Raw genomic sequence first — 16,143 nt, forward strand, 5'->3', positions numbered from 1 at the left:
GTGAATGTAGCAACATTCTGTGTCTTTGGATCCGTGTTGCTTTTAATCAGTATGTCCAAATACAGACATAGTAGCCATGTTCCCTATGATTGGCAGGTAATGGGCGAAACGGTTCATCTGAAGGAGTAGGGTCACTTGATCAAGTGGAGGGAAAATTGGACTGAATTTTTGATCGCTTGTAAAGGGGAAAAAAAATATTGTGGGATGTCTTTGACACCCACATGACTATTTTTACACTGGCAGTAAAGACCAATGAGGTGATGAGCCTCCTAGCACTGTTAGGGGCCTGATAATTTCTCTTCGAGAAATGAGACGATGTGTCTTCCTTAGGTCTTCTTTGATGACAGGTAATGTTAGGGGGTAATTTCGGGAATCCAAAAATGTGTGTTATTAACAGCAATAGGAGGTTATTATTTTCGGTGATGAATTCAACCGCCGAGGTTGGGAGACCCAAAGTGATTCATCCAGAACGCTGCAGCCCGTCTGGTGTTCAACCTTCCCAAGTTCTCTCACGTCACCCCGCTCCTCCGTTCTCTCCACTGGCTTCCAGTTGAAGCTCGCATCCGCTACAAGACCATGGTGCTTGCCTACGGAGCTGTGAGGGGAACGGCACCTCAGTACCTCCAGGCTCTGATCAGGCCCTACACCCAAACAAGGGCACTGCGTTCATCCACCTCTGGCCTGCTCGCCTCCCTACCACTGAGGAAGTACAGCTCCCGCTCAGCCCAGTCAAAACTGTTTGCTGCTCTGGCCCCCCAATGGTGGAACAAACTCCCTCACGACGCCAGGACAGCGGAGTCAATCACCATCTTCCGGAGACACCTGAAACCCCACCTCTTTAAGGAATACCTAGGATAGGATAAGTAATCCCTCTCACCCCCCTTTAAGATTTAGATGCACTATTGTAAAGTGACTGTTCCACTCGATGTCATAAGGTGAATGCACCAATTTGTAAGTCGCTCTGGATAAGAGCGTCTGCTAAATTACTTAAATGTAATGTAATGTGATTAAGGAGGAGTTTAAAAGGAAAAGTATGAGACAGCCAGTCGTGTCACCCGAGTGGACATGGGCAAAATCAATTGAGATAAATGGATGAAACTCAGAGTCGCTGGTGGTGAGCGGGTTGCACTGGAAGAGCAAATAGCGGTAGGGTATGCAAAGAGTGTTATGGGCACTGATTAGAAGTTGGTCGCTGAATGTAACTTGGATGATTGCTGCATTGCATTTCTACAGTGCCTTTTCATCACATGGCCCAGTGAGACTGTTAGAGCTTGTGTGCGTACTCCTGCCCAGTTCAGGATAACAGTCAAACCAAACAATCTTCTAGGGAGTCGAGCATTACTACTTTGTCAAGCCACATCTCAAAATGAGTGCAATTATGCAGCATCACGGGTCACGATAAGTCTGTCCTGGGTAGAAGCTGAGACCAGGTCAAATACTGTGTCATGGATATATTTCAGGGCAAAGAACAGATGTGGAAACCCAAACAAGATCTAAACCGAGTGGCCCACTAACCTAGCTAACTGTGCTTAATGATTAGGTTAATGGACATGACTCCCATGGATCGTAACTCCCTGAGAAATCAATAGCTGTAATGAACAGTCACTAATGAAGTTTCAAAATATCAATGACCACGTTGACTAACAAATGGCCGACCATCACACTTAGTCTTTGCATAAACCATTTGTCTCAGTACAAAGCATTTGTAATGTACACATTAAGCACCATTTGTGGCTGTCTAAACCTACAGTAGCAAAGCACACCCATTTACCTACAGATCTTGTGCATATTTTTGAATCCCAATGAACAAGGTGGATAGTTCCCCCTCAAGGAAATTTATTATTTGTACGGCAGTTGGTTAACAGTAGCATTTACATATTTTCCTTCCACTCACCAGAAAAACATTGAAGTAACACTAATCTAGACTGCCTTCAGACTTAATCCTGATATATCCTGTTTAGCATTCCGTTTAAAAACTTCTACCTCTTTAAAAGACATCCAGAGAGATTATGGAGGCTCTGTGTGGTACGGTGCTGTGCCTTTGTAGGCTATTGTAGATGCATTCATAAAAAACAAGGAACCACCAAATGAGAGGAAATTCCTCAATCTCTAGCAGAAGGGGACAAACCAAAAGGCAGAGAAAGATCTATGGGAGGAGGAAGCATTCAAAGAGGTTTGGAATCACTGCATTATGCTAATGCAACATCTTACAAAAGGTATAGCATAGTATGCATTTAGTTTACATCAGTTCCTAATACAGTAAGGGAAGCTACTGAAGCAAACATGGCCATTCAAAACTGTAAGGGGCCACAGCAACGTTGACTAAACAGTTGGCGACAATGACAGAAAAGTCAACCCCAGAGGCAAATAGTCCTCAAAAATCAATGCCTTTAGTGGCCATTTAATGCTGGTGGGGCAATGTCTACTTACAAGTGATGACAGAAAGTGACTTCTGGGCCCAAAAACAGCTTATCAAGCACTTCCTTTGGCGAGGGTCATGGCAATTACATTTGTACAATACTATTTTAGTGAGAACACACTTGAGGTTCCTAATTCAATTAGCATTCCATTTGATCTCAAGGCTGCAGTCACTTCTGTGTAGAATTAAGGAGTATGATTTAATTATGACAATTCTCAGACAACAATGACAGGGTGGGAGATTTGACAGAAATTGTGAAATTGAGATATCTTTCATACTTTTCTGCACAAGGAGCACATTATAAAATGTGTGTACAGCACACTGACACTCTGGGGATGCCTTACATAAACAACAATTACAGTTTAAAGAGAGAAAGCTGCACCTCCGAGCTCCACACCACACACACACACCACTATGGCTCCAGAGGACTGTTGTGTGACCAAAAAAACAGAAATACTGTAATTACACAGCACCATGGGAAGGCTGAGAGGACTGGAGGGAAGGTAAGAGCAAATAAAAAAAAGTTAAAAGCTACAAAGTAAAGGCTTGCCTATGGATCTATATAACACACCCACACTACATGCTTTCACCTCCTATCCCAGCTTGTTTTCAGTGTATTGAGGTGTACTTTTAACCTCATGGCTGACCCGAGGTGCTGATGAGACGCTTGAGCTCCAGCCCTCTGGGGAGGGAGAGGAGGGAGGCCGACTTGTCCCCCCATGGGGTAAAGTTCTGCTGAGCAGGCAGAGGGGCCAGCTGTGAAAGACATGCAAGATGCACTAATTTGTTTACATCCCTGCAAGTGAGAATTTTGCCAAGATTATCCATCCCTTTGACAGGTGTGGCATATCAATAAGCTGATTAAACCGCATGATCATTACACAGGTGCACCTTGTGCTGGGGACAATAAAATGCCACTAAAATGTGAAGTTGTCAACATAATGCCACAGATGTCTTAAAATTGAGGCAGCGTGCAATTGTCCACCAGAGCTGTTGCCAGATAATTGGATGTTCATTTCTCTACCTTAAGCTTCCTCATTGTAGAGAATTTGGCAGTATATCCAAGCGGCTTCACAACTGTAGACAACGTGTATGAGGTTGTGTGGGTGAGCGGTGCCACAAGGTGGCAGTGGGGTTAAGGTATGGGCAGGCATAAGCTACGAACAAAATTGCATTTTAATGCAGAGATACCGTAACTAGATCCTGAAGCCCATGGTTCTTCCCATACACCGCTATCAATTAATGTTTCAGCATGATAATGCACGGCCCCATGTCGTAAGGATCTGTACACAATTCCTGGAAGCTGAAAATGTCCCAGTCCTTCCATGGCCTGCATACTCAGACATGTCGCCCATTCAGCATGTTTGGGGTGCTCTAGATCGACGTGTATGACAGCGTGTTCCAGTTCCCGCCAATATACAGCAACTTCGCACAGCCAGAGGAGTGGGACAACATTCCACAAACAACAGCCTGCTCAACTCTATGCGAAGGAGAGGTGTCACGCTGCATGAGGCAAATGGTCACACCAGACACTCACTGGTTTTCTGATCCACACCCCTACCTATTTTTTTATTTTTAAAGGTATCTGTATTCCCAGTCATGTGAAATCCATAGATTAGGGCCTAATGAAAAACAATTTCCAAGATTTTTGCTGAATTTATATTTTTTGTTTAACTTCTTATGGCTGCAGGGGCAGTATTGAGTAGCTTGGATGAAAGGTGCCCATCGTAAACGGCCTGCTCCTCAGTCCCAGTTGCTAATATATGCATATTAGTATTAGTATTGGATAAAAAAACACTGAAGTTTCGAAAACTGTTTGAATGATGTCTGAGTATAAACAGAACTCATATGGCAGGCAAAAACCTGAGAAGAAATCCAAACAGGAAGTGGGAAATCTGAGGTTAGTCGATTGTCAACCCAGCCCCTATTGAATACACAGTCGGATATTGGTTATTTTGCACATCCGAAGGCTTTCACTAGATGTCAACCATCTTTAGAAACTTGAATGAGGCTTCTACTGTGGGGCCGGATCAAAGTCAGTGGTCTGGCAGAGAGCCAGGTCCTGGTCACGCGCATTTCACATGATAGCGACCTGCGTTCTACAGACAATGGAATTCTCCGGTTGGAACGTTATTGAAGATTTATGATAACATCCTAAAGATTGATTCTATACCTAGTTTGAAATGTTTCTACGACCTGTAATATAACTTTTTGAAGTTTTTCATCCGACTAGACCTGCACGACCTTTTGGATTTGTGTATTAAACGCCGTAACAATAGTAGCTACTTGGACATAAATAATGGACATTATCGAAGAAAACAAACATTTGTGGAACTAGGATTCCTGGGAGTGCATTCTGATGAAGATCAAAAAGGTACGGGAATATTTATAAATGTCCAACACAGCGGTTGCATTAAGGAGAGGTATATCTATATTTCCATGTCTAACAATTGTATTTTCATCAACATTTATGAGTATTTCTGTAAAATGTGGCTCTGCAATATCACCAGATGTTTTTGGAACTAGTGAACGTAAAGCGCTAATGTATACAGAGATTGTTATATAACTATGAACTTTATACATACATATATTGTGTAACATGAAGTCATATGAGTGTCATCTGATGAAGATCAAATGTTAGTGATTAATTCTCTCTCCATTCGTGCTTTTTGTGACTCATCTCTTTGGCTGGAAAAATAGCTGTGTTTTTCTGTGAATTGGTGGTGACCGAACAATCGTTTATGGTGCTTTCGCTGTGAAATCAGACACTGTGGTGGGATTAACAACAAGACTAACTTAAAAACAGTATAAGATACATGTATGTTTGAGGAATTTTATTTATGAGATTTCTGTTTTGAATTTGGCGCCCTGCACTTTCACTGGCTGTTGTCATATCGAATATTGGGATTGCTGCCCTAAGTTTGAGATTCACCAGCACTATTGCCATGCTATTCCGTCCTGTCTGTAAGGCTCTGGACTAGCTAGCTGGGGCTTTCATAGAGGTCCATTTTTTTAATAACTAACCCAATATAGACAGCCTTTCGTTTCCAATGGGCACAAATTAATCATAGTGGGCAGAACAAGCATGGATGTGGGCAGAGCCAAGCACCAGCTAGTGAGATCATATTGGCATGTTCTAGCATGTATTTGCATATTGTTCTCTGACATTACCGGTATGCTGCAGTAGGAGGATTGGCTGATGCCGCCTGGGCCTTGATTTGCCATATGTGATTGCAGTGGATTTCAGAGGACATTAGTCATATACAGCAGAGGGGAGACAGTGGGGTTTTGCCCATAAAGGAAATCCAGGCTTAAGGCACACTTATCCAATTGCTATTAAATTGACTCAGATTCCTAGCTATATCACCTGTCCCAACCAGAATGATAAATAGGGGACAAGGGATAAGATAAACACTGGTATCTGTCCTTCATTCATCAAAACAACATGTGTTTGTAAGGGAGGGGGGGGGAAGAGAGAGACCTACACACAGGTCAAAATGACACTACAACTATTATTTTAAACACTAATGGGGACAAACCACAAAAACAAGTTACAGCGGTTTGTAGTGAACAGAAATTCCAGCTCATCTGACAGAATAGACAGTCTTCAGAGGGGGTTCGCGCACTTGAAATAAAAGACTAGAGTCCTACATTTAGTTCAATTACAACCACTGTGATGAGTCCATAAACTAGTTTAATTAACATCTGAGGTACACAATTGTCAGTATTATTAATCCTAAAGTGTAATCAATCATGCAAAAAAAACACACACACACACAACAGTAACTCCATGTAGGCCTACTGTGCATTTGAGGGATTTCATAATGTTCTCGCTCTCCCTCTCTCTTCCTTCCCCCACCCCACTCAGTCCCTCAAGCGTTTAAGGACGAGGGACAGCGTGTCAGGAGAATATAATATTGCAGCTTTTAATAATTTTGCACGCCCAAATTTTCAGTTTTTGATTTGTTAAAAAAGTGTGAAATATCCAATAAATGTCGTTCCACTTCATGATTGTGTCCCACTTGTTGATTCTTCACAAAAAAATACAGTATTATATCTTTATGTTTGAAGCCTGAAATGTGGCAAAAGGTCGCAAAGTTCAAGGGGGCCGAATACTTTCGCAAGGCACTGTATATGCCAGAGGCAATACACAGGATCAGAACTGACCACAGTTCTCTTGGACTCCCAATTGGACAACCCTCATTTCACCTTGTAAGAACAAGTGCCACAGGTTGTTGTTAGTCATTACATCTAACAATAGTCCAGATAAATCCACAATCCCGTGACAAATCAAAAGCATACCAGTTGCTCGAGTCCCACACTAGGGACCAGCGACTTCAAATTGGGCCGGTAATCCAGGCTCTAAACAGGGCCTTTGGCAAGCCTTCAGTCCATATTATTTTAAGAAATAAGCAATTAGAGATAAGTTAGAACAACCCCCCAAAAAACAAGTTATCTTTGATCTTTATTTCTATTTTAAGAAATGTGTATATATATATCAAAAGATGTTTATAGAAATATACATACATACACACATTTTTTTTTAAATACTGAAGTAGGAGAACTGGGAATTGCGTCTTCAGGGACGAGTCTCCAATCGTCAAGCTCAATGGGATGATCTTGTTAAATAAGTCAGTCCTTTGTGGAGAACACCTGGAGAAAAAAATATATTCTCTTCCCAGGGATGGTGTGTTTGGAATGGAAGATTAATTGCACCGAGATTGGCTTGGCTCTCAGATAAAGTGGGCTCCATACACCATGGTTGTGAACAACAGGTTCAATAAGGGACCTGTAATTTGGTCTTATCGGGTGTTCAACCTGTTCTCCGTTTCGACACATGGTCTACAATGTCCCACACAGAACATGTAAAATCAAATCAAAGTTTGTCACGTACGCCGTATACAACAGGTGTAAGCCTTAGATTGAAATGCTTACTTACAGGCTCTAACCAATGGTGCCAAAAACAGGCATGTGTAGGTGTGTGAAGGGAAGTAAAGAAATAAAACAGTAAAAATATATTTGAAAAAAAGGGTAGCAAGGCTAAAAGGGTAGCAAGGCTATATACCAGTTATTCAGGCTTATTGAGGTAGTATGTACATGTAGGTATCGTTTTTTATTATTATTCTTTTTTTTACCACTTTTTCTCCCCAATTTCATGGTGTCCAATTGTTGTAGTAACTACTATCTTGTCTCATCGCTACAACTCCCGTACGGGCTCCGGAGAGACGAAGGTTGAAAGTCATGAGTCCTCTGATACACAACCCAACCTAGCCGCACTGCTTCTTAACACAGTGCGCATCCAACCCGGAAGCCAGCCGCACCAATGTGTCGGAGGAAATACAGTGCACCTGGCAACCTTGGTTAGCGCACACTGCGCCCAGCCCGCCACAGGAGTCACTGGTGCGCAATGAGACAAGGACATGCCTACCGACCAAGCCCTCCCTAACGACGCTAGGCCAATTGTGCATCGCCCCATGGACCTCCCGGTCAAGGCCGCTTACGACAGAGCCTGGGCGCGAACCCAGAGTCTCTGATGGCACAGCTGGCGCTGCAGTACATCGCCCTTAACCACCCGGAAGGCCACATGTAGGTATCATTAAAGTGACTGTGCATATATGACGAACAGAGAAGCGCAAAAAGAGGGGTTGGTGGGTGGTGGAACACAATGTAGATAGCCCGGTTAGCCAATGTGCGGGAGCCCTGGTTGGTCGGGCCAATTGAGATATTCATGTACATTCATGTACATACTGTATAGTTAAAGTGACTATGCATAAGATAAACAGAGAGTAGCAGCAGCGTAAAAGAGGGGTTGGGGAGGCACACAATGGAAATAGTCCGGGTAACCATTGGTTACCTGTTCAGGAGTTTTATGGCTTGGGGGTAAACACTTGAGAAGCATTTTTGTCCTAGACTCGGCACTCCGGTATCGCTTGCCATGCGGTAGTAGAGAGAACAGTCTATGACTGGGGTAGCTGGGGTCTTTGACAATTTTTAGGGCCTTCCTCCGACACCGCCTGCTGTAGAGGTCCTGGATGGCAGGCAGCTTTGCCCCAGTGATGTTCTGGGCCGTGCACACTACCCTCTGTAGTGCCTTGCGGTCGGAGGCCGAACAATTGCGGTACCAGGCAGTGATGCAACCAGTCAGGATGCTCTCGATGTTGCAGCTGTAGAACCTTTTGAGGATCTCAGGACCCATGCCAAATTGTTTTTGTTTCCTGAGGGGGAATAGGCTTTGTCGTGCCCTCTTCACGACTGTTTGGACCAATCTAGTTTGTTGTTGATGTGGACACCAAGGAATTTGAAGCTCTCCACCTGCTCCACTACAGCCCCGTCGATGAGAATGGGTAAGTGCCCAGTGCTCCTTTTCCTGTACTCCACAATCATCTCCTTAGTCTTGGTTACATTGAGGGATAGGTTGTTATTCTGGCACCACCCGGCCAGGTCTCTACCTCCTCCCTATAGGCGGTCTCGTCATTGTCGGTGATCAGCCTACCACTGTTGTGTCATCAGCAAACTTAACGATGGTGTTTGAGTCGTGCCTGGCCATGCAGTCGTGGGTGAACAGGGAGTACAGGAGGGGACTGAGCACATACCCCTGGGGAGCTCCAGTGTTGAGGATCAGCGTTGCAGATGTGTTGCTACCTACCCTCACCACCTGGGGAGGCCTGTCGGGAAGTCCAGGGTCCAGTTGCAGAGGGAGGTGTTTAGTCCCAGGGTCCTTAGCTTAGTGATGAGCTTTGAGGGTACTATGGTGCTGAACGCTGAGCTGTAGTCAAAGAACAGCATTCTCACATAGGTGTTCCTAATGTCCAGGTGGGAAAGGGCAGTGTGGAGTGCAATAGAGATTGATTAATTAACCTGTGGATCTGTTTGGGCGGTATGCAAATTGGAGTGGGTCTAGGGTTTCTGGGATAATGGTGTTGATGTGAGCCATTACCAGCCTTTCAAAGCACTTCATGGCTACGGACGTGAGTGCTACAGGTCTGTAGTCATTGAGGCAGGTTGCCTTTGTGTTATTGGGCACAGGGACTTATGGTGGTCTGCTTGAAGCATGTTGGTATTACAGACTCAATCAGGGACATGTTGAAAATGTCAGTGAAGACACCTTTTCACTGTTTCACATCCATTAAATACGTACAGTCACTGTGGGGACGACATCAATGCCCTTATTGATAAAGCCAGTGACTCATGTGGTGTATTCCTTAATGTCATCAGAAGAATCCCGGAACATGTTCCAGTCATGTTCCATGTTCCAGTCTGTGATAGAAAAGCAGTCCATTTTTTTATAGACCGAGTCACTGGTGCTTCCTGCTTTAATTTTTGCTTGTAAGCAGGAATCAGAAGGACAGAGTTGTGATCATATTTACCAAATGGAGGACGAGGGAGAGCTTTGTACGAGTCTCTGTGTGGAGTAGAAGTGTTCTATAATTTCTTTCCCTCTGGTTGCACATTTAACATGTTGATAGAGATTTGGTAGAACTGATTTAAGTTTCCCTGCATTAAAGGCCACTAGGAGCGCCGCCTCTGGGTGAGTGGTTTCCTGTTTGCTTATTTCCTTATACAGCTGACTGAGTGCGGTCTTAGTGCCAGCATCTGTCTTGGGCGGTAAATAAACAGCCACGAAAAGTATAGCTGAGAACTCTAGGCAAGTAGTGTGGCCTGCAGTTTATCACAATATACTCTACTTCAGGCGAGCAAAATATAGAGACTTCCTTAGATTTCGTACACCAGCGGTTTACAAATATGCACAGACCGCCCCCCCCTCATCTTACCAGAGTGTGCTGTTCTATCCTGTCGGTGCAGAGTGTATCCTTCTAACTGAATATCCATGTCGTCATTCAGCCACGATTCCATGAAGCATAGGATATTACAGTTTTTTATGTCCCGTTGGTAGGATATTCGTGATCTTACCTCGTCTAGTTTATTGTCCAATGATTGCACGTTGGCGAGTAATATTGACGGTAACGGCAGCATTCCTAGTTGTCTTCTGCGGGTCCGGACGAGGCATCCGGCTCTTCATCCTCTGTCACTTCCTTTTGCGAATGATTGGGATGTCTGCCTTGTGGGTTGTTTGGAGAATATTGTGTGAGTCCTGCTTGCTGCTGCTGTTGTAGAAGAAATCTTTGTCTAATCAGAGGTGAGTGATCACTGTCCTGATGTCCAGAAGCTCTTTTCTGCCGCAAGATACGGTTGCAGAAACATTATGTACAAAATAATTTACAACTATTGCAGAAAAAAAACGCATAATAGCACAATTGGTTAGGAGATCGTAAAACGGCAGCCATCCCCTCCGGCACCAACTTCATTGCACATTATGTCAATCAATGTCTCTAGAAACAGGGGAGTGATAAATCGTTCTGGCAGAACATTAATGAGGCTAGTCATTATTGTCGAGCTGGGTAATATTAACATTTGCTTGTGCACTGTCAGTTTATATGTTAGGACTGTATTGTGTCATCAACCAGCGTGTTGCTTGTTCCATCTACCTATCACATCGTCTAACAAGTATAGCATTTTGAATAGAAATGATTTGTTAATGAAGTAAAAAAGTAAATTAAATTGAGGTCTAATTATTCAATAAGTGCAGTTGAAGTCAGGAGTTTACATACACCTTAGCCAAATACATTTTAATGCCGTTTCACAATTCCTGACATTTACTCCTAGTACAAATTCCCCGTCTTAGGTCAGTTAGGATTACCACAATTTTAAGAATGTGAAATGTCAATAGTAAGAGAGAAATTATAGTTCAGCTTTTATTGCTTTCATCAAATTCCCATTGGGTCAGAAGTTTACATACACTCAATTAGTATTTGGGAGCATTGCCTTTAAAATGTTTAACTTGGGTCAAAAGTTTCTGGTAGTCTTCCACAAGCTTCTCGCAATAAGTTGGGGGAATTTTGGCCCATTCCTCCTGACAGAGCTGGTGTAACTAAGTCAGGTTTGTAGGCCTCCTTGCTCACACACACACTTTTCAGTTCTGCCCACAAACTGTCTATGGGATTGAGGTCAGGGCTTTGTGGTCAGGGCTTTGTCATCCTTAAAAGACATTTTGCAACAACTTTGGAAGTATGCTTGGGATCGTTATCCATTTGGAAGACCCATTTGCAACCAAGCTTTAGCTTCCTGACTCATGTCTTGAGATGTTGCTTCAATATATCCACATAGTTTTAATCTATTTTGTGAAGTGCACCAGTCCCTCCTACAACAAAGCACCCCCACAACATGATGCTGCCACACCTGTGCTTCACGGTTGGGATGGTGTTCTTTGGCTTGCAAGCATCCCCCTTTCCCCTCCAAACATAATGATGGTCATTATCAACAAACAGTTCTATTTTTGTTTCATCACACCAGAGGACATTTCTCCAAAAGTATGATCTTGTCCCCATGTGAAGTTGCAAACCGTAGTCTGGCTATTTTAATGGTGGTTTTGGGGCAGAGGCTTCTTCCTTGCCGAGCGGCCTTTCAGGTTATGTCGATATAGGACTTGTTTTACTGTGGATAAAGATAATTTTGTATCGGTTTTCTCAAGCATCTTCACAAGGACCTTTGCTGTTGTTCTGGGATTGACATACAAAGTACGTTCATCTCTAGGAGCCAGAACACGTCTCCTTCCTGAGCAGTATGACGGCTGCATGGTCCCATGGTATTTATACTTGCGTGCTATTGTTTGTACAGATGAATGTGGTACCTTCAGCAATTTGGAAATTGCTCCAACGGATGAACCAGACTTGTGGAGGTCTATAATCTTTCTGAGGTCTTGACTGATTTCTTTTGATTTTCCAATTAACTCAAGCACTGAGTTTGAAGATGGGCCTTGAAATACATCCACAGGTACACCACCAATTGACTCAAATGATGTCAATTAGCCTATCAGAAGCTTCTAAAGCCATGACATAATTTTCTGGAATTGTCCAAGCTGTTTGAAGGCACAGTCAACTTAATGTATTTACACTTCTGACCCACTGGAATTGTGATAGTGAATTAATCTGTCTAAACAATTTTTGGAAATATTACTTGTGTCATTCAAAGTAGATGTCCTAACCGACTTGCCAAAATGATAGTTAAGACATTTGTGGAATGGTTGAAAAACGAGTTAACAATTCCAACAGAAGTTTATGTAAACTTCCAAATTCAACTGTATGTTCTCCATATACATAACTAATCCAAATTATGCAGATAACCCTGAACCAACTCTTGCGATCAGACTGAAAGAGCAAAAAGCTTTCAAGTGTAACAATACTGGTACAGCTTTCCTTTACCCACCTTACCCACTTCAGTAATTAGCAAAAACAAGTCCAGGGACATCAAGTTGTGGGGGAAAAAAATTAAACTCATTTATTTTCAGAATGAGATTCTGTAAAGTACTGGAAACACCACAAGGTCATTTAAACAGTTACAACATAATTATGTAGTCAACCAATTGAACTGAGCTCATTCAAATGAGCTAAACCAAAACGACTAGGGTCTGACTTGAAAATCCTAATTGATTTATGGATCTCGGGACAATGTAACTAACACCATGTGATGGGCCTGTGAAATATGATTACTGTATGTCTTATAGTGCCTGACATGGCAACATGTCCTGCTGTGTTGAAAGAACAGAGAGGATGCTCAAGTTCCAAATTAAACAAACCTAGCTTCTAAATGACCAACTGCGCAAGAAGCTGCCATGAAAACAACAATGCTGGCGCCTGGCTTGATAGTATTTTAATGGCATGGGCTGCCACACACACACGCTGTGCAGCAGTGTACTAACAATACTCATTAGTCTAATGTAGCCTACTTTAACTCCAGACTTCAGTTCCAAGACACTAGTTTTCCCAACTTCATACACAAAACTAATTTACATTACCCATTAATCATTTGATTGAAAAGGCAAAAAAAAATATTTAAAAAACAGGATATCCTGTTTTCAAGAACACAAATTCCTTACATGACTAATTATGAAACATAGCCATAGGGATGAAGGCATGCCAGGAGATGGCTACAGATTGTTACACCAGATAATGTGATTTTACCACAGAGTTTTGGTATCCAGTACTGGGAGTTACAGTTTAAGTACCGTTTGGTGTAGCACAGAATTTTAGACCAACCAAGTCACCCACACGTCTTCTAAAATGTATGTGTCCAACAATGCTTGCGCCACCATATTTTAAATGGAGAATCTCTCATTGATTGAGACACGTGGTGCTGCATGTCATGATGACACTCACCGGTCTCGGTCAACGAGAGAAGATTTTAAATAGACAAGATGGTGGCGTACACATTGCTGGATTACTTAATGGAGAGTTCATTTTAGTAACGGAGCATTTTCTAGATTCAAAACGAACCACCTGCAACTGGACACAGACATTTTAGAAGATACATGTTTAACCGAATTGAGAATGAAGATGTATAGCCATGTTAAAAGGGACATTTCTAAAGTGTTCAACTTCATATTCATCTTTCCAGCACCACCCCAACATCATGTGAAAATGGCACATTTCTATGTTCTGCAATAGAACAGATAAAGTAGTATTTCCAATGACAACCAATTAGTAGGCAATGCCTACTCATAATTGGTTAAAATCACAATGCACAACAATGTAGTCATTGGAAACACTTTACAACAAAACACTCACAATTTTCACATATGTTAATGTTGGGGTGGTGCTGGAGATGATGAATATGACATTACCCATCAAGGTTGGTCGAACATTATCTGTGCTACACCAAACAGTACCTAACCTGCAACTCCCAGTAATGGATACATGAACCTGGTGAATCACATTACCCTAGTGTAACAATCTGTAGCTTGCCCAGAGAATGAGCAATCTTCCTGTTAGCATGATGTATTCACAACCATTTCCTCCCATGCTTTGGCCCTCAGGGGACACACCTGCTGTAGAGTCAAACAGCTGAAGTAAAGGCCGAAAACTTATGTTGAGAAATTTGTATTATAATAGCAATAAGTCCGACAGGTTATTGTTCAGCTACCTAGCAGTTTTTTTCTGCACTTCATACTCAAGACAAGAGTGTGAGGATAGATTTCATTAACCATGTGTCAAGGAATGAGTCCTTGTAATACTCCTTACTATTTGAAATACTATTGGCAATGCCTCACCTTGTTAAGGTGAAATAAGCTAAGGGTGAAATTGCCTGCATCAGCACATGTGATTGTTTTGGAAACAAAATGATATAAACTGAAGGATAAATTTGACAAAAACATTACAGATTTAAAATAGTTCAAGTGTACAATATTTTGAAAATTGTGTCCAATTCTAAAACCAGACAAATGGCAGACTTTTTTTTTACATGGTCAATAAACAAAATTAGTAACATAATTAGGGTTGCAAAATTCCAGTAAACTTTCTCAAAATTACAAGGATTTCTATAAAACCTGATTGGAGGATTGCTGGATTTCCTGTTATTCCCTCTTTATTCCAGTTCTTTCAACCAGGATATCTGGAAAACCTGAGAATGGGGGTAAAATTCCTTAAATTTTGAAACCCTAGTACTATAATCTATTTTTTTTGGGGGGGGGGTTAAATTGTAAGAGTAATCTCACTAGTATGACCAAGACTGATGATGTTAGAAAGCTTGACAGTGACGAAACAACACTTTGCTAAACAGTGTAAACCCACTGTTCAGGCAGTGTCTGTCCATCTAATAAATTAATTGTTCTTCCCTGCCTCAGCGCTCAGAATTATGCATAACACACTTGTTTCAAATCCCATGGAAAACAAACCTATGTTTCAGATTTAAAATCAGAATGTCATATTGAGGAATATTAAATCGTCCACTTCTCCATATTTCAATGATTCATTTTAGTATTACTGGCTATTCGGTCTTGTAGGTTCCTGTCATTCAGAGGCACCAAGAAAAATGTTTCTATCTATGTTAGCTCGACAATTTAGGTTGGTTACAAACACCTTAAAATATCCACAATAAGCAATTGAAAAACAACTACCACTTTAGAGAAGAAAATGCGTTAATTCAAACTCAAAATGACCATCCTCTTACCTGGAAAATACAAGAGAAATGCAAGTGACAGCAAGGTTCCAAATTTCCGCAAAGTATACATCTCCATAGTCCAGTATGCGCCTTCGGTCACCCCACAAACTCTGTTTCCAGTCGTAACGTACACGGTCTTCCCGTTATCAGTGCGCAATTTCACTTTGGGTAATGTGAAGTCTTTCAATTTGCTTCCTTCCGCCAGAGAAATGTGACCTCAGCGGCAGTTGACGTGACAGACTCGCGTTTGGTGTTCAGCATCGGGTGCGAGGAATTGTTCCAGTGAACAACTTCGGCAAGTACCCAAGCCTACAAAAATGTCTTCGTCAACTTTCCCTATTACGCTTTGGAACATTGAATATTTGGATAAAATGGTTGTCTTCATGAGAAAGCTCTGCCCTGCCACCTCAACGAGCGCCACCTGTGCTCATTAGCAACACCCTCTCAGAATTCCTCGCAGCGCACTACCTATTAAAGTATCTATCTATTAAAGCGTTAATGCCCGAGGAGATGAGGTGTATGACCAATATATATATATATTTTTATTTCACCTTTATTTAACCAGGTAGGCAAGTTGAGAACAAGTTCTCGTTTACAATTGCGACCTGGCCAAGATAAAGCAAACAGTTCGACAGATACAACGACACAGAGTTACACATGGAGTAAAACAAACATACAGTCAATAATACAGCATAAACAAGTCTATATACGATGTGAGCAAATGAGGTGAG

General features: G+C 42.1%; 1 protein-coding gene across 3 annotated transcripts in view; it reads right to left on the reverse strand.

Annotated features, from left to right (window-relative positions):
- LOC124012174 (endothelial cell-selective adhesion molecule-like) overlaps nucleotides 1–15,839 on the reverse strand; it is a 48,476-nt gene extending 32,637 nt beyond the window's left edge. For 2 of the 3 annotated variants that reach the window (XR_006834679.1, XM_046325659.1), the window contains exon 1: nucleotides 15,422–15,838. Coding sequence is in view for 1 of the 3 variants with exons in the window: in XM_046325659.1 (XP_046181615.1) it covers nucleotides 15,422–15,488 (67 nt within the window). In the remaining 2 variants the exon portion in view is untranslated. Of the gene's footprint in view, nucleotides 1–14,798; nucleotides 14,873–15,421 lie in introns of all 3 variants that reach the window. The other variant, XM_046325666.1, reaches the window with a different exon arrangement.
- Nucleotides 15,840–16,143: the final 304 nt, after the last annotated feature.

This window comes from Oncorhynchus gorbuscha, linkage group LG02, assembly GCF_021184085.1.
Source record: "Oncorhynchus gorbuscha isolate QuinsamMale2020 ecotype Even-year linkage group LG02, OgorEven_v1.0, whole genome shotgun sequence".
NCBI classification, from domain to species: Eukaryota; Metazoa; Chordata; class Actinopteri; order Salmoniformes; family Salmonidae; genus Oncorhynchus; species Oncorhynchus gorbuscha.